Raw genomic sequence first — 19,274 nt, 5'->3', positions numbered from 1 at the left:
TTAATGACATTCATGCATTGAGTTCAGTTGTTTTCTTTGCAGCTGATATACCACTTGCCCTTCACTGACATAAATAAACATCAAATTCGTTTTTGTAGTAGCCATGATAAAAAAAAAAAAAAAAAAATCATGGCCATACATACTTGGGCTGGATTTGAAGCAACGACCTCCTGACAGACAACTAGTCTAGTCCCTCTTGACAGCTAGTGCTGGTTCTTTTTTGAATCATCAAACAATGAATTTGCCAATTACCTGCATTATCATTATTATTATTATTATTATTATTATTATTACCTCCACCAAGGAGGGAGGAAGTTAAAGTGATCATCAGTGTTGGTTTATCTGTTTGCAAAATAACTCGAAAAATTGTGTACGGATTAAAATGAAACTTGCATAGAATGTTGATATTGACACAAGGAACACCTCATTCAATTTTGGTAATGATTCAGGAATTTTTATGGATTTTTGAAGGATTTTTCATCTTTTGGCATATAAGGTCAACGAACTTGGGGTTCAAGTTGCGTGTAATGGAGGTTTAGATATGCGCACTAAAGCATGCGCTCTGCGCGGGCAAGGCACCGTGCAATGACGTAAACAAAAGGCTTCTATTTTGGGATATTGCATGCATGTAAGAGTGAAAAGGAGTTGCTGTATTATCATTTTCAGCTCTATGGGCATTGCACATTCTCTGATACACGTACTCACAATCTACTTGAACAGACATGAACCACATATCACAACTTTCAAATTCAGCCAAAAAAAAAAAAGAGGGACCAGCAATTAAAGACACAGAATACATGAACATACAGTATGTACCTAATCTAATACATAAGAGTGACGACTGCATAATACACACACACACAGACATGCACTGAAACACAAACATCCTCAAATCTACACAGCTAGGAATGAGTTATATTATATATGGCAGACAATTGGGAACTTGATGTTACAGTATTACTCATCATAGAGTATTGATGCTGATATCAGTTGCTGAAACTACATTTGTATATCCTGTTAATTAAATCATATATATTATACTATTATATAGATATATTTATCTCACAAATTTTATAAGCTGAAAGTATGCATTGCACAGAGATGTACAGCACTGAGTAGAAATGCAGTTCATGTAGTGACATACATGCATTCATTTTTTTTTTTTTATAGTTTTGAGTCAATTTTGACTATTCGTCACAAACCACAAAAAATTTGGTCACAGCTATGGTCACTTCAAATTTGATTTCCCGAGCTATCATCAGCGACACTCGATCTCATCCTGAGTGAATGTATATTGTTCGATGTCTCTACTTTACGCGTGCTGTAGAGTGAACTCTAATTAACCAAAGTCACTAGCAGCACTCATCAATCCTACAGGGCTGCCAAAATTCATCCATCAAAATCAGAAAGACTCCAAAGAGTAATCAAGGGCATACTTGCATGTTACACGCATCTCAATTGACATAAGTAAGCCTAAACCGATAAATCTGCCTCTTGTTAACTATATGGTCGGTAAAACAGTCAGCCCCTCACAGCAGGCAAATATCTTTCATTCACTCTTCCTTGCCGATTAGGAAACGCGGTACAAATTTCCCTTTTTTCGTTATAAGACATTACAAAACTTGGCATACATACCTTCATATCATACTCAAACAAGTCTAGCTCGCCAATTTCATGATTGATTCTTCTTATACACCATTTTGCGTGCTTTATCGGGTAACACCACCTTCAAACTCTGCTAGCCGTAGCCGCATTCAAACCACTGAACTCACGCTGTCTGCACAGCAGAGCGCACAGCAGAGCGAATGAAAGATATCTGTCTGTTATGAGGGGCCAAACATATTACTGACTGCACGGTTAACAAGAGGCCAGCAAACAAGAGGCAGATTAATCATTCTAATATGAGTCCTGAACCAGGGAAATTTTTATAATCCGTTACCTGGACATACCGAGATATCTAAGTTTTTACGGAAACCACCTGCAGAATCAGGGAGTCTTGGTGGTTCTGATTCTATATAAACATGATCGACTAATGCACGCTACACCAAGGCTCACAGACGGATTCTGGAATAGGAGATGAATGTCTCCCAAATAGGCTTAGTCATGTACACCTCTGAGGAAGAGACAAGAACTATCTTATAAGCTCCACATAACAAGAAGTTGGCAATGACCACATCAAAGATATTTTTGTTTTGAAACCACAATAATGACATATTACTAGTACATCAAGAAGAATAGGGAGGAGAAAAAATTTTCTTAATCATTACATAGACTGTTTTTTATTTTTTTATTTTTTTATTGTTGTTGTTGTTGCATAGCTGTTAGAGATGCACTACAGTCCACAGTGCCCAAAGCATGTCTCACAGGAGTTAACAATAAGTAGGTAAGAAGATGGTGTACCTTTACAAACATCTTCTGAGTATTTCAGTCTGATTTTTAAAAAATCAGTAAGTCTGATATTTTCCAGAATATAATGTTCCAAAACTTCAGTGCCAAGTGTTTTTATATGTTGCACAAAAACATAACTGAAGCCAGACTTCTGTTTTATATCTAAAGTTAGGAATAAGCATGTACTGTCTGGAGAGAAGATTGATAAAATGAGGAGTTTCACAGCAGCCAGCTGCTATTCAAGGTCACACAGCACTGAAACAGGAAATCCTGTTGTGTTTTGTTTTTTCTGCAAACACAGAGTCATATATCAACTAAACTAATGTCAAGTGTTTTGGTGGTCATGGCATACAAGCCCTCGATGGTGGCAGATACAATTTTTGTTTGAGACTTTAAACAAGAAAGCTCAGTACATACATAATTTTTTGCCAACACCAGCTGAGCAGTGAAAAGGAACATCTACATAAATACACCACATTAAATAAAAAACAAGAACAGCATTGTACAAATCAAAACCTGTACAGGAAAGAAATTCCGACACTACATCTAATTCAATTCAGACTGCCAACAGCCATTATATAATTATGCACTTGGAGGGAACTGTATATCCATTTTATCTCACCTGAAGAGAAGCGGGTCATCACATTTAGAAGTGAGCAAAATCCATCAACTGGCATCCATGGACCCACTGAGGAATACGTTTCAGCGCTCTCCTAAAGGGTACCATACCATACCATGCAAAAAGAGGACCACTTCCCGATGTGCTGCAAAAGCGTACCGTAGCAGCTGTTGACATGAGAAGCATGCATGTAATTTTCACAACGTCATAATAAAAAGAGCCCATTCTTTGTCAAGGATACCTTTGTGCATAGCGAAAGTGCACCAGGTGTAGGACCCTGTTGCTACATTAAGTGTGCATCTGACCCCTCTGACCCTGAGTAAAAAACAAAAACAAAAAACTCAGGAGGTACAATATCTCCACAAAGCACTCTAACACTCTCAATCTTGAATAGTACGGTGTGGTGCAGTATGGTCTGGTTTGGTTTTGCTTTCGAGTGCTCAAATACGGCCTATGCCTATGTGTGGCGGGGTACCCGAAGCAGCTGTATGTAGCAGAGGAAGAAGAGCCCAACGATGAAACACGCCATGGCAACGTGATTTTGCCACAAATCCCATTCCGTGTGGCCAATGTCCAAATCTGAGAGATACTCCTCTCCTGTGATGCTGAAAGATGAAAGAGAAAAAGAATCACATTCGAGAATCATATTTTAGTCATATAGCTAGTTTATAGGTTTCTATGGAGTTTTAATAGTAAGTCTGCTTTTTATGTATGAAAACATATCAATCATGCAATTTGTATTACTACATTTGGGGGAATGCACCCTACAAGCAATGCTCTTTTTTTTTTAGCATTCTCCTGTTTACATTTCTATATACTCAAAATATTTTGCTAACTTACAAATTGTGTTTATTGCACATTATAATGCCTTGCACTCGATTGCTGTAAAAAGGTATATGTTTCTGTAGGAAAGAGAATGCATGAATGAATAGTGGTTATATTTTAAGTGATTCTTAGTATCACTTATACACCATGGTAAAATTGTTTCAAAGGCATAGTGTACATATATATATATATATATATATATATATATATATATATATATATATATATATTGCATATACACACAATTTCCTCTTATAATTTAAGAGTTTATAACTGAACAAAATATGAGTTAATTACAGCACTTTCTCCATCAAAATATCACTCTTAGCATCTGAAAATGACTGGATGGTCCATGGCTATTGATATACTGTCATGACGTCCCAGCACCACCAACCCCCCCCCCCCAAAAAAAGAAGAAGAATAAAACAACAACAACAAAACAAAGGAGATGAATTTCAAAGACTTTGTTTAATCCTCAGTACTTTCTCACTTCATAGCCTTTGGCAATACCTCATGAAATCCTGCACTGCAAAGCAACTCATTTTTACTGTCTGTTGCACCCATCGTAGAGTAATATAGATTTTCACTGTCATTCCTGAAGAACATATTTCAAATACTGTATGACATGACGTAAAATGAAAGTAATAGGATGAGCTAAAGAGCATGAAAGAATGTGTATTTCCAACCGCCTGCAGGTCTCTCTCCACAAACTAGAGTGTGGGATACAAGATCTCCTTCCCTATTCATGCATATATATTCTTGTTGATACAATCAGCTGGCTATACACAGGAGACTTCACCCATCTCGTGATCCCAACTTTCTTTTCCTACATAGACTGAGGACACTGAAATATATTGTGTATTCTTTGTGTCTACAAACTCACCAGAATGTGGAATTTGCTCGGCAGAATGTCAGTCCCCTGAATTCATTGATACTCAGAGCCTGTGGGGGGGGGGGGGGGGAAATAAAATTGTGGCAATAATTGTAATGAATGCAAAAAAAAAAAAAAAAAAGAGAAAGAAATAATAAACATAAATACACTTTGTGATTGCATATTTGCCAAGAAGACAACAGTTTATGCGTTTTCAATGGGATTTTCACTGTCATTCCGGAAGAACATATTTCAAATATTGTACGACAAGACGTAAAAAAAAAAAAAAAGCCACAAAACAGGCCTCATTCTGTGAGAGCTACTGGATGTAAAATTATTATACATTTGCATCTGTATCTATTTTTACATGACCTGCCGTTTCGCATAATTTTTCACCTTAATTATTCAACTTGAACAGTGCAATTAGTCCTGGTATAATCACACCTTTTACAAGCTACCACATACTTCTTTGGTCTATACTGACAAACACTGGACAGATTTAGTACGTCCGGAATGCTGGTATGCAGTACTGTACAGCGCTGCAGTGGTGATGCAGACAAAATTTTCCTGTATGAGACACACACATTATCTTCATATAGCTTTCCCCTTCTTATATTTCACAACTAATTTTTCATCTGACACACAATCCAACATACTTTTTAATTGTATGGCCAAGACTGTAAGAAAGGTCTAAAATACATGATATGTCCATGTCAAAAAGGTGGTAGAGCATATATTTCATATGTGACTTACATTGAAAGCATATCTGATGACACTGAAGTACTTCAGCCACTCGATCCAGTCACCGACGGATGCAGTGTTGACCAACACGCCTCCAAACACCTTTTACAAACAAGGGATATGAATACGGAATATATGTTACTATGTGGAAATTCTTAGTGATGTCAGCCAAATTCCATGTGATTATCCAACACACACAATCATTTATTTTCTTGAAAGGCAGTTCATGGTAGTGTCAGAAAGATTAAATCCCTACCATATGCACACAATTTTGTTTAAAAAAGAAGAAGAAAAGAAACAACATTTTCCATGAATTTGAATCTTTGTACTGCAAAAGTAATTGTGACCGTGCATCACAAAACAAACAAAAAGTCGCAGCCCTTGATTTTATGTGAGGACTCAAAAAAGGTGAAATGTTTCAACCGAGTCAATGTTGAGTTTTTCATATTTTCTGAAAGAGCTGTCCTTCTAAATTATTCTTTAGTTTGGGATCAAGATATGAATGTGAAAGTGTGTTTTCAGCTTTTTTGGGGGGAGAGTAGAATGATCAGGTATATCTTAGAGGCCCCTTTTCACTTCTTGAAATCCTTTGCACACTCTTCACTTTCAAGTCTAATAACTTTTGAATGGATAATGCTACTGCTTTGAAAGTTGGCATTTATCATGGACAGAATGTGTTAATAAAGCGTGCCCAATTTCAGCTTAATCTTATAATCCCTTCATTGTTATTGCTCTAGTGGTTTACATTATGTGTTTTGTCCCTTTCATCACACAGCTAGCACAGCTTGGTAAAGATTAAGCACATGAATAGACCCTGTACTTCAGAGCCTCTTTTCTCAGTTCACACTTTTAGAGAGTGTGTGCTTTCTTTCCAGTATTTAGATAGGTTAGGGGAGTCCATCTGAGTTGAGCTATACATCATTTTAAAGCTTAGAGTCTGCTCTTTCAGAATCTGCCCTTAACTAAAAATCCATGTATGGCGACTTTTTGTTGGTTTTGTGATGCAGGGTCACAGGAGTTGACTCACAAACATGATGATATTGATGGCTGTTACAAAGACGGTGGCAATGCTAATGATTCCGATGGTGATTGCCAACAGGAACACGAGACCTGTACCACAAAATGTGGCCATCAGGAGGGTCAGGAGGAAAGTGAAGAAGGCAGCAGCATCGTGACGTAATCCTGCAGAAGGGGCAGAATAGGAGAAAGGTTGAATAACATCTGCATAGATTCTCCTTCATTAGCATGCAGTACCACTACTACCACCACCACCACCATCACCATCACCATCACCACCACCACCACCACCACCACCAACAACAACAAAAACAACAACCCTAAAATCAAATATTCATTATACAATGCATATCCGCCGATACAAACATTGATGAGAACATACACTATTTTCTTTAAAATCTTTTGAACATTAGCAACTCAAATGTACTTCCACCTGTGCTTGTTTCAAAAGTGAGTGGAAAAACAACTTAAAGGTGCATAGTCCCGGTAGTGTAGAAGGCGTTGTTGATGATACTGCCGATCATCGTTAGCATTGATACAAAGATTGCCGAAATTGAGCTGTCATCAGGAGTAAAGCATGTAGGTGTTGCTAAGTAACGTTGCCTTTGTTGTCTTCTCTGCGCATCATGCAGTCTGTAGTAATGCCAGGGTGCGTGCATATGTGTTTCTTATTATGACATCACAAAAGAAGTTTGCTAAAACTGTCATCCCCTCAGCTGAATCATGAGCCGAACTGTGATCGGACCACTGGCTACAGTGGATCGGACTTCTTTGGACTCGGGGAAGTGGGCCACAGCGTAAGCGCTAAAGAGGAGTCGATAGCGTAGGTCTCTACAGGAAACTTGCGCCTTGCGCCCGCGTACCCATTTTACTAAACCACCGGGACCAATGTACCTTTAAATGAGCAGCTCCCTCCCTGTCTTATACATGTAGAATGAGATATGAAAGAAATGCCGGAGAAATAGGGAGTGACTCAGTATGAGAATACTCTCAAAAGATAATTAGACCTTCACATTCAAGCAAGGATCATCATCATTTAACCCGTTGAGGACGGGCTGATTTTGCCACAACACACATTTCCCATAGACACCTGCCCGAGTATACTCGGGACTCGTCCTCAGTGGATTAAGGGTTTCTGATATCAGCAAGGCTTGTGGGGTTGTAGGGGGTTCTGAGCTCACCAATCATGAAGTAGTAGATGACAGAGAAGAGAACAGTGGGCACGATTCTCATCGGCACGAGGTCGCATGTCACCTTGGCAATGAAGTATGCAATGGTTCGGTAGAAGCCACTGTTTGTTTCGTGTCTGTGGTATAATTAAAACGAGTGGACAAAGGAGGCACGCTTTAATCAAAAAGACTTGCCATGCTTGCAACATTACATTTCATGGGAAAATGTTTAAATGTTGTAACTCAGGCACATGTGCTCTTTTATAGAAATAATAAAGATTATTAAGAAATGATCAAACACTGCAAAGTGTGATGTGTGTATATTTGAGATTTGGATACACACAATAAAGCGCCTGCTCTGTTCGTAGCACTGCGCAGCATGCAGGAAGCTGATGAGGTGAACACAAGGCTTCTTTATCATTAGTGGGATTCACACTTTTGCAAATCTCAAGATTTGGTTCATGACTGTTTTCTCGCTATTTTATATGTGTGAATGCGGTTATAGGGAAATTGGGCGATTCTTAGAATGCATGTATGGGTGGAAATTAGCTGCTTGGCATAGGTATGTGTTCTCCAAGTGCTTTCCTTATTTGTCAATGTGTACGACTCAACACTGGCTCGATCTCGTCAGATGATCATATGTTTCAATGAAAATATCAGAGCATAGTCCCTCTCACCAACTGCCATGGCAATATTTCATATGGTCTTCAAGAGCCATGAAGTTACTGATGGAAATAATACAATCAATAATCCTGTAGTGATAATCATTACATTTGAGTAGGTACTAATCGTTACAGACACAAACCCTGTCGCATTTCATTCTGATACTTGCTTTCATTTTGATTGTCCAGCAGTCCAACACACTGAACAATGTATCACTTTCAGTGGAGTACATGTATCACATCTGAGGAACTTTGGGATGAACTGGACTACTACAGTACAAATCTTATGTAAGACAGGTAAAATGAGACATTGAAAAACATTCTGTAGAGGCAGTGCCTCTACGGTTTCATAAAACTGCTGGGATTAATTGAAGGACTCACATGAATATTCTGCGTTCTTCAATGAACAGCTCCATTGCGGCCATGTTGCTGAAAATCATGAAAATGCAGCTGAAGAACATGGCCCCAGTCCTGAATTCATGCACAGAGAAGGATATAGCAAGACCGAGAGAAAAAGAAGAGATGGGGTGAAAATGCAATTAAGAGCAAAAAACATTAGTCCTGATGTTAGTGAGTGAAAGTGTGCATGACTATCTATCGATGGATATAACAAATCTCTAACATCAGAACTGACTTCACACAGGGCTAATCTCTGACTCGATCTAGGGTGCTTTGAGTGTTCACGGAGTGAACATACAGCTCGACAGTAAAAATGAAGAGAACGTATACCTTGGTACATTAACCCGTTGAGGACGGACTGACTTTGCTACAACACACATTTTCCATAGACCCCTGCCCTAGTATACCCGAGACTCGTCCTCAACGGGTAAATTGTTTGAAGAAAAATGTTCGAAAACATTTGCAAATATCTTCAACTGATGACTCTGAGGTATGATTAATACTACAGCTTGCCTGCTCCACCTCCCCCCCCCCCCCCCCACCCCTCATGCTCAGTGCAACCTGTTATCTTGGTCATATTACTTCTGAGAAAAAAAAATTATCTGTGGAAAAGGGCATGTTGTATGTGCAGTTAAAATGCTCAATGCTGAAATGCATTTCGGATCAATAAGACTAATGTTTTTCGGCTACTAAAGTGCATACATAATATAATATGGACTGGTCTTGAGGGGGATATGACATCTGTTGCCTGAACTATATTGCCAGAGTCAAAGACTCAGGCAATATAGTTCTAGTGAGGCCATTTATTTAATGTTGCATCCTCCAAAAGAAGCCAGTTCATATCATTATCAACAAAGTAAGACATCTAGACTGAAATTGGAAATAGCGATCGACAATTTATGTAATCACATCTTTACAACAATACTATCCACATTAAATAAATCATCATCAAGAGAAGTAACAGAAGGCTGTAAGGAGCAGATACTAGAATTTTGAAGAAGACTCTGCAATACATTGTGACTTGCATTTGCAGCAGGAGCTCGTACAGGTAGCAAGAGTAGGCAAGTTACTTCCGAGTGAACAATTTGCAGTAAATTACTACTTCACTTTATTGCCCTCTATTCTACACCCAAAATCTCACTGGCTTTTGTGAGCAGGCGATGAACAATTTTTCGTCCTGCAAAGTCGTTGTAAGTGGGGTAACAAATGAACAAATTGCATCGCTCAGATGTCTGCTATGGTTAAAAATCAAAATAATCTTGATTATTACCTGTTCTGGGTTCCACTGGGGAAGTCGTCACCAACATCCAGATACACGAGACCCATGATGGTTGCAAAGAAGACTGCCATGATGGGCTATGGGAAAATTAAGGGAGTGAAGAGAAGCAAAGCAAACACGGAGTGATTTCATATCATTTCATGTTTTGGCGAAAAACACCACATCAACTTGTTTTTGTTTGTTTTTTTTCCAAAAACCAGTACTTTCTAACCACACATTTCCTCTTTTTGGTCTTCACCCTTTTTAAAATGATTTGCATATCATATTTGTGTGAATTGATATGCATAATGAAAGGTTTGTATCCTTCAGTGTTGCCAGAATGGTATCATCGTTTTGACTTGGATCAACCCACAGTGCATTATGTGCACACACCCTTTTAATACCAACTGCAGGTGGGGAAAATCTATGTATACATGTGTTGATTTATTGCACACAAACAGATGCCAAATGATTGAAACAGCATGATTGGATGAAAAAAGAAAAAAGAAGTAAAAAAAGACAATAAATTCCTATCAAATAGGCAGTGCTGTCTGGAAAAAAGAAATGGAAATAAGAAATGTGTATATCTACAGTATTACCACTCACTGAACTTCACAAGCTCAGAACACCCCTACTGATGTATATGAGGTCCAACAGTAATACAGGGAAGGGAAACTGAAATAGATGCATACTATATTAGTACTTGACAAGACACAGTGAATTGCCTGTACACCACAAATTGAAACTATCTTAGTTCATACTCTGCAAGGAAACCTTTTACAGGTTCTGTGCTAAGTTTCCGTAAAAATAGTCAATGTTTTGCTCTGATAGCGCATCTGGTCATAGCAATCAGGTAGTAATAGAGTGGTTTAAGTTACAACACCTGTTATGCAATGTGAAATACATTTTAGTACATTGAGTTTTTTTCCGTCTCAACACTGCCTTCGTGTATAATGGAAAAGCTACTTCCACAGCCCTGGGGATCACACCACTGATCCTCACCTGGACGATAGAAACTTGAATATTCCGTTTGTAGTTCAGAAGAGCTCTTCGAGCAATCACAGCAACCTGAAATATGAGAGAAAAAACAAAGGAGGAAGAGTGTAAGTGACATGTGAAAGTGAAGGTTGCAATGTCAATTTTTAAAGAGGCCTTGCCATCTAAAGGTTGCACTGTCTTTCTGCAGGTCCCACGACTTTCCTATATTACATCAAACTTTTGATAAAACTTCTACAGTTATATTCTTTTGAACACTATATTTGCTACAATACAGTCTCACATGGGATTATGTCGCACTGCACTTTTGGAAAGTCAATTGTACAATGATATTGACCTGGGTGAAGAATCCGGTGGGGTATCCTGGGTTCTCCACCGACGTGGAATCTGCATTCTCACTCTCGTGGAGCTTCAGGATGTTGGCAGATTTCTCTTCCAGGTCGCGGTGGAGCTGCGACCGTCTGAACTTGTCGGCGAAGCTGCTAGCAGTCGGCTTAACGTCTGCCATGATGACGCTCTTTCCCTCTTCTGTAAAGGTGAAACAGAATTCTGTAAAACCCGGAGAGGGAACGGACAGATATGATGCGTACAGATTGCACAAATACTCGCAGTGGCCCAGGGCCACTAAATATTGATGCCGGGCCACCAAATGTCCAAAAAGGTGCAATTGGACAACAAAGATTCAAAATGGATTGTTATGTTACTTTTTATTTCTGGCCAATTAACTGTTATTTTTCAGGCCACCAGGGAAAAAAGTTAGTGTCGAACCCAGTTTAAAAATACAGAAATATGTCTATGATTATGTATATGTATATTTACATGTAAATCTACATCTACAATTGTATATTTATTTATCTATCTATTTATCTCTATCTCTCTCTTTCTCTCTGTTTTTATGTTTATGTTTATATATATATATATATATATATATATATATATATATATATATATATATATATATATATAGACAGAGAGAGAGAGAGAGAGAGATATGTGTGTATGAGTGTGTAGATACTTTATTTCTTTATTTGATACTATGAAGAAACAAAAAAAAAATGTTAGGAAAACTATATAGCTCATTGAATATGACAAGAATTTGTTTTTGAAAATACTGTGCACATTGGCCAAGATTGCAAACCTCTGCTTTACCTGCCTGCAGAGCTCCATCGGAGAGCTCGACCTGGTCATCAGAAGCATCAGCACTGCCAGCGCTCTTAAGTACATCCAGGAAGAAGTCTGGGGGGTTGTTGTGGGCCTCACATTCGTATCCTAGAGTGATCGATAAACAAATGTTTTATAGCATTGTTACAAATTTCCATCCATCTGCTTTATCAATCCCCTGTGTCTTTGGCACCTCTATCCAAAACCATCCAAAACAAAACAAGATGCAAACAAAACAAAACAAAAACAAAACAAAACAAATCAAAACAAAACAAAACAAAACAAAACAAAACAAAACAAAACAAAACAAAACAAAACAAAACAAAACAAAACAAAACAAAACAAACTACCTGATGCACATTAAAGAATTAACAAGTTGATTGCATAATGCAATTTCTAAATTGATTACGCTTTCCGAATAAAAACTTTTTTGTTTTGGTGAAAATTGCTACAAACACAAGTAAAAATTAAAAAAAAAAACATTCATATGGTCAATAACTGTCTGTTGCACAGCTTTTGTAACAAAATACTCTGACTTTGACAGTCAACTTTTCTATGACTGATAGCATGCCTACATCAGGAGAAAGACAACATACGCTGTCATTATTTGACCCTGTATCACAGAACGACCCGACAAATTTTTCAATTACCGTCAGACCACAAAATAGAAGATTTTCAGTTTTCAAATTACATGTACCTGTAATTCATCGATTTGATTGACTACAGCCTTCTAAAATAAATACAGAATGCAGTTAGGAAGGCCATTTCCTTCATGCGTTCCATTAAAGGGACTTTGCTGTCTATTCAAGTGCACTGAGTCACTTATAGCAAAGGTAAATCATCAGAAAGAGGATTTATATCTCTATGGCAACCACTGTAAAGGATCATCAGTTTGACCCCAAACCTGGTACATTCAGCAACAACCATCTGTTCATTATTAATGTCACAATAGCAACTCTACTGCAAACTGTTTTTGAAAAGACTCTGTGAGCTTTATATGCATGCATGCACGCTTTCATGTATTCCATGGGTGCGAAGTGAAAGAAAAGGACTTGATACATACAGGACAAAAACAAATAGGTGTATAAAGACTGGTGAACACACTATTCATACACAATTTCGTGTTCTACACTATGAATTTAGACAGACAAAGGTACATTATTAGGCAAAAAAAAAAAAATCTGCATTGCAAAATTCAGCTCAAGGGAACCAAACTGCACTTTTTCAGGCCTTCTGAACCATGAACCTGTGCAACTTTGATTTGCTTATGTGGTGACTCAAAGCAGGGTTACTATTACATCCTACACATCTTTGTCTAAGGGTTAGGGCAATCTTTAAAGAGACAGCTGAGCTACGGTGAACTTGCCGATGGATGCGAAGTAATTGAGCGAGTCCTGGGATGGCCCGTGGTACACCGTCTCCCCCTTGGCAAGCAGGTGCAGAGTGTCAAAGAGTTTGAAGATGGAAAAGCGAGGCTGATGGATGGATAAGATCACCGTCCTGCCCTTTTTGGCCAGTCTGAAAATCAGAACATAATCAAATAGCATCTTAATGTCTACTATATGCTTATCTGAAACAGAGCAGAGTCAACATGACATAGATGATGATTTTTGAAAGTGATTTAAACACGTGCTGTGAAAATGGAGACTAAGAGAGGAAAAAAATGTGTTATTGATCATCACATGGCATGACTTGCCATTTTTTCAGTAAATTAAACCAGATTTTCTCTGAAACCTTGCTGAAAATCAGATCAATCTAGGGGAATGTTTATGAAGTACTGCTCTTCTAACGTCAGAGGCATTTTTTCAAACCTCACTAAAACTTTACATCCTTCTGAAGTGTCTATACATTTTGGGTTCAACCAAATTCTATTCTTGGAAAGCGACTGTGTAAGGAATGACAAAATTGTAGTCACCAAAACTGAGTAAACCATTTGACCACAACCTGTAAGTGCATTTATGAATGACGCTTTTAATATAATGCGGACAACTAGACCATACCATGGTCAAGCTTTTCTAACATCAGAGGCATTTTTTCAAACGTCACTAAAACTTTACATCCTTCTGAAGTGTCTATACATTTTGGGTGCAACGAAATTCTATTCTTGGAAAGCGATTGTGTAAGGAATGACAAAATTGTAGTCACCAAAACTGAGTAAACCATTTGACCACAACCTGTAAGTACATTTATGAATGATGCTTTCAATGTGGACAACTAGACCACACCATGGTCAAGTGCTTCAGAAAGGACGGCATTAACGCTAGCTAGACAGCAATGAATGGGCAGTATTTTGACACTGCCTGTGGCCATGTGTGCCTGGCACCAGTATACATTTTTCAAGGATTCTCACTAATTCTCTAATCCTTGCTATAAAAGGAGAGAGAGTTTCTGGGGTCCAGCTCAAATGGGCTATTAGAGAAGAGCATTATCAGCTTCACCTCATCCAGCTAATCTGGAGGGATAATCCATGCTTGATGACACCTTGCTGGGAAAGCAAGAATGCTCAGTGGCCAAATACCAGGATATTTTGGTAGTGGAGCGTGCGTGCCCGATCCGAGGTTATTCCACGTGAGCTCTCAATCATCATCATGTTACATACCATGCAGCCAAATGTATACTGTTCCTATAGTTCATGTTATGAAATGGGTTCAAGAATGTAGCCAATTGGAAGCGCTGAAATGAGTCACGTATGCGTGCATTAATTTCTTCAGGTATGCACTAAGAAGAGCCTCTCTTCCACCACCTCCCTGGCCTGACGTACGTCACAATGTTTACACTAGCAGTGCGCACTCAATCAGTTGTTACAAGTGCGTCACGCGCTACTATACGCACTGTCAATCCTGTAAACAACTTCTAGTTCGGGCCGCGGGCTGCCACAACAGCCGGCGGCCTTTCTTGTGCATAACAGTACGTGGCGTACGTATACTCTTATACGTACGTACAGTACATATGTGCGGGATTTCCGAGTGCGACGTGCGTAAATGTTTGGGACGAACATCTTCGGACATCTTGACTTTTGAGCGAGTGCTACATGTAGCTGACTGGTATTGACCCACAAAGGTACGTAAATAATGCTGTTAGTTTTCGACCCATTTTATAAAACAAATGATGCACAGGATTATTTCGTGGCGTTAGTGAAGGTGCGGCCCACTCTCGAGTATTGACAACAGTTGCAAACATGCACTCGGCTGCGCCTCGTGCATGTCGCACCATTGTCAATACTCTCGAGCGCGCCGCACCTTCACTAACACACTCTATCCTGTGCATCATTTGTATAATACAGAACCACCTTGAGTATCATGAATGGTGTACATAATGAGTGCATGAAGTTTGTGCTCTTCCCACTATACATTGATATATAACCATATACACTGTACCAGTCTTTCCTCTGCAATATTTCCTTAATGTAGACAGCATGCACATGGATATGAATAGGATGTCAAAATCAGGGTTGGTCCTATGATGCATGACAACTTCTACTGAGTCTTATCAAGAATATCCTTTTATTCTTATGAATAGAATATCAAAATAAGGGTATAATTATAGTCCTGTGATAGATGATTATTAAACAATGTTTACGTAAATGTTGTTTAATAATCATTTATCACAGGACTATAATTTATACCCTTATTTTGATATTCTATTCATAAGAATAATAGAATAGTACCACAGAATGCAAGTTGACTTTCCTTCTATAAAAGTTCACATCAGAATGAACAGGCCCTCAAAATGGACTGCCACAATCACGTCAAAAGTACATAGCAATTGGAGGAGGAGGGTGGAGTGGCCGCGGGAAGGGGAAACTTCAAGGAATACTAGGTTTGTGTGCAATTGGTATGAGCCGATCGCTAATAGCGTCAACAAAGCCAGTATTAGAAAGTTTGACTGTTGCATCTTTTGGAATAGAGGAAAACAAGGCAATGTTGCATAACGCTTTTTACTGTAAATACAATGTGGGAGAGGGGGGCACTTTTTATTCAACAGTGGCACTGTCTTATCTGATTCCAGTGGCCTTTTCTGAGCAGAAAGAGTCAGGTCACAATAATCGGTCAGTTCAGCATAAAAGAAGGATTATTCTACTGTATCTTCAGGTGAGCACTAGCTGCTGGAACTTTGTCCCCGAGCCACTGGAATTCTTTACAGACGGTTCAATAGATGCTGCTATAGACTGAATGGGCAGAAACTTCTCGGCAAAGTGGCGAGTTGTGACTGAGAACAACAGCTCTCAGTAATAATGATCACCCATGCTCCAACTGCTCTTAACTTGTGAATGTGAAAGGGTCTCTGGGAAAGAGAGTTGGAAGTACTTACGCAGCGAGTCTGCTGACCACTGTGAAGGCCGTATTGGCATCTAGTCCTGTCGTCGGCTCGTCCAGGAACAAGACGGATGGTCTGATTATGAGCTCCATGCCTATGTTTGTGCGCTTGCGTTCACCACCGGAGACTCCCCTGAGAAACTCTGTCCCTACCTGCTCACGCACAAGAGGTATTGAAACACGTTTGCCGTGGAGAATGGTACAAATCACACCAATTTTAAAAAAAGTTTGGTCCCTACTCATACTGCAAACATAAAGTTTAAAATATGAGTTTGTAGAGGGACTTGTACACTCTGTATGTGAATAGCCGGTATATACACATGCGAAGGTGGGAATTATTTTCAAAGTTTAAATTCACACCATCATGCCAAATATTTCAAAAGTTTCATTAGGCGCGGTCAGACTGGCAAAAGATCAAGAAGTTTAAGATCCCGAAGTCTTCCCGATCTTTTATTGTGCGGTCACACTGGCAGCCAAACTTCTCTATCCTTGGATCGAGAAGTTTGGGTCATCAGTGCGTGCGGGCAAGAAAGAAGAAAGTGCGCGCCTTCTAATGGCTGGTGATTGTGCCATAATAATGCACATCTGTACATGACAGTGGCTTCACGCTTCGTGACAAAGATCGCAAAGTTTCAGTTTCTTGCGGTCATACTGGCAAAAGATCGAGAAGTTTGGAGGGGGTGGGGGAAAAACCCCTAGTTGATGTGGTAGGTTCGAGAGAAGTTTTGCGGGAAGTTTTGCGGGAAGTTTGCGGTCACACTGGCAAAACTTGGAGATCATAAAGACCACGATCTTAAACTTCTCAATCTTTTGCCAGTCTGAACGCGCCTATAGAGACATTCATCAGAATTACAGGGCATGAATGTAACTGAAACAAATGAATTAAGAGCATGAAAGTCAGAATTTTCTCACATGAACTACGTAGAACATAAGGCAACTGGATTCAAAGCATATAATTACCCCGTCATCTTTGTGCATATACCTTTGTATCTTTGCAGTCATCGAGACCAAGCTCAGTTATAATCTCGTCCACTCTAGCCCTCTTCTCTTTGCTGGAGATGTTGCTGGGCAACCGCAGGGCGGCCGAGAAGGCCAGATTTTCCCTCACAGTCAGCGTTCCCATTATGACATCATCCTGAAATACAACAATAAAATACAATATCAAATACAAGACATCACTTTCTTGCTTGCTAAAAAGATATCCCAATATATATACTGTATACGCCATACATATCTAACGAGTTCAATTCTTTCTTTTTTTGTGAATGACTCCCAACAAATTTGTCAATGATCAAAATCACAATTGTGGAGTGTACTCACATCACATATTTGTCAGGACTATAGTTAATATTTTTCTCATTCTTAAAATTTGCAAACATGCAGCACCTGGCTGGCGATAATTGCGAAAATAACAATCTGGTGAAATAAATGTATGTGGCCTATACAGTAGTTAGTCATTGTATTTCCAGCTAAGAACATTGATAAATTTCAAAAAGCACACTAAAATACCCAAACAGGAGTTCATTACACACAAGTTATCCCATTTTCACAAAGGTGCATGCCATTATCAGTATTTCTGTATTGTGTCCGTTTCATAATGGAGGCCTAGAAACAACCACCACACTGATGAAACCTGGTGTATTTTGAAGTTGGCACTGATTTAGAACCTAACACATGATATCTTGAGGGAAAAACTATACAGGGATAACATGCTGGGACAATCCGTTCTCCCTTTATATATTATATATATATAGTGTATGAGGCTGAATGCACTATAACAATATAAGCACCGACAAATTCTGAATTTGCCCCGAAGGTATGTTATATTCAATGAGGCCGCAGGCCCAACTGAATATGACTGCCTGAGGGCAAATTCAGAATTTGGAGGTGCTTGGTACTTGTTATAGTGCAATAAGATGTCATGCACTATGTGTTATATAAAGTAGCATACATACCCAGGTAAGGTAAAATAAATTGAAACTAGAAATGTCGCTTTGGCGACTGGTATGCCTCCGCCATAATGCATGATTTTCCCAATAGGTCTAGATAGTACATGTGGACAATGTGTGATTACATTTTCACAAAATTGGCAAAATATTGAAATGACAAGTTTGTCACAAATGTCTTGAATGTTCACCTTCCTTGACCTAGGTTTAATTGGATGAATAGGAGAGCATGTATCTAGGGATCTAAGGACTTTAACTTGACTTTGACCCATTCATACATTTAGGCATTGAGTAATTTTCAAGGTACAGGTGTGGAGAAAAAGTGCAATTTCTGAATTGAATAGTAAATTGTTACCATTTTCATCTGGCCCTTAACCCTAAAATTCATAAGACAATCACTTTCAGGTAGGACATGCATAATATGTACTAAGTTTCAAGATAACTTGAGCCACTTCGAGAGATACGGAGGAAAAAGTTAGTTCAGCACTTTCACTTGATCTTTGACCTTTTGACCTTTGAGGCAAAAAAAGAAGAAAAAAAAAACTTTCCAGAGAATTTCTATTAGGTTACACATGCATACACCAAGTGTAAAAAAATAATAACCCTGCTGGCATTGCATAAATATGAGGGAAATAGTAAAATTTTGAAGTGTTGCACTTGACCTTTGACCCCTGACCTTTGACCCCATGAACCCTACATTCTCTAGATAATCACTTCCAGTCAGTACATGTATATACTATGTTCCATGAAGATACCTTGAACAATTTTCCAAGGCATGGAGAAAAAAAGAAGTTGTAATATTTTTACTTGACCTTTTGACCTTTGACCTTTGACCTCATGACCCAAACTTTCACCAGAGAATCTTAATTGGGTAATACATGTATACACTAAGTTTCAAGAAAATAT

At 38.8% G+C, this 19,274-nt stretch overlaps 1 protein-coding gene across 1 annotated transcript in view; it reads right to left on the bottom strand.

The window, feature by feature from the left end:
• Window positions 1–3,417: 3,417 nt before the first annotated feature.
• LOC140228853 (broad substrate specificity ATP-binding cassette transporter ABCG2-like) overlaps window positions 3,418–19,274 on the bottom strand; it is a 30,896-nt gene continuing 15,039 nt past the window's right edge. The window contains exons 6-18 of the mRNA XM_072309124.1: window positions 17,405–17,557; window positions 16,418–16,575; window positions 13,473–13,624; window positions 12,095–12,214; window positions 11,283–11,473; window positions 10,952–11,017; window positions 9,962–10,047; window positions 8,674–8,763; window positions 7,643–7,767; window positions 6,472–6,626; window positions 5,457–5,546; window positions 4,716–4,774; window positions 3,418–3,612 (exon numbers count right to left, since the gene is read on the bottom strand). Coding sequence (XP_072165225.1) covers window positions 3,465–3,612; window positions 4,716–4,774; window positions 5,457–5,546; window positions 6,472–6,626; window positions 7,643–7,767; window positions 8,674–8,763; window positions 9,962–10,047; window positions 10,952–11,017; window positions 11,283–11,473; window positions 12,095–12,214; window positions 13,473–13,624; window positions 16,418–16,575; window positions 17,405–17,557 — 1,593 coding nt within the window. The 3' untranslated portion in view covers window positions 3,418–3,464. The remainder of the gene's footprint in view (window positions 3,613–4,715; window positions 4,775–5,456; window positions 5,547–6,471; window positions 6,627–7,642; window positions 7,768–8,673; window positions 8,764–9,961; window positions 10,048–10,951; window positions 11,018–11,282; window positions 11,474–12,094; window positions 12,215–13,472; window positions 13,625–16,417; window positions 16,576–17,404; window positions 17,558–19,274) is intronic.

This window comes from Diadema setosum, chromosome 5, assembly GCF_964275005.1.
Source record: "Diadema setosum chromosome 5, eeDiaSeto1, whole genome shotgun sequence".
In the NCBI taxonomy this organism is placed as follows: Eukaryota; Metazoa; Echinodermata; class Echinoidea; order Diadematoida; family Diadematidae; genus Diadema; species Diadema setosum.
This window is presented reverse-complemented; position numbering and strand designations above follow the sequence as displayed.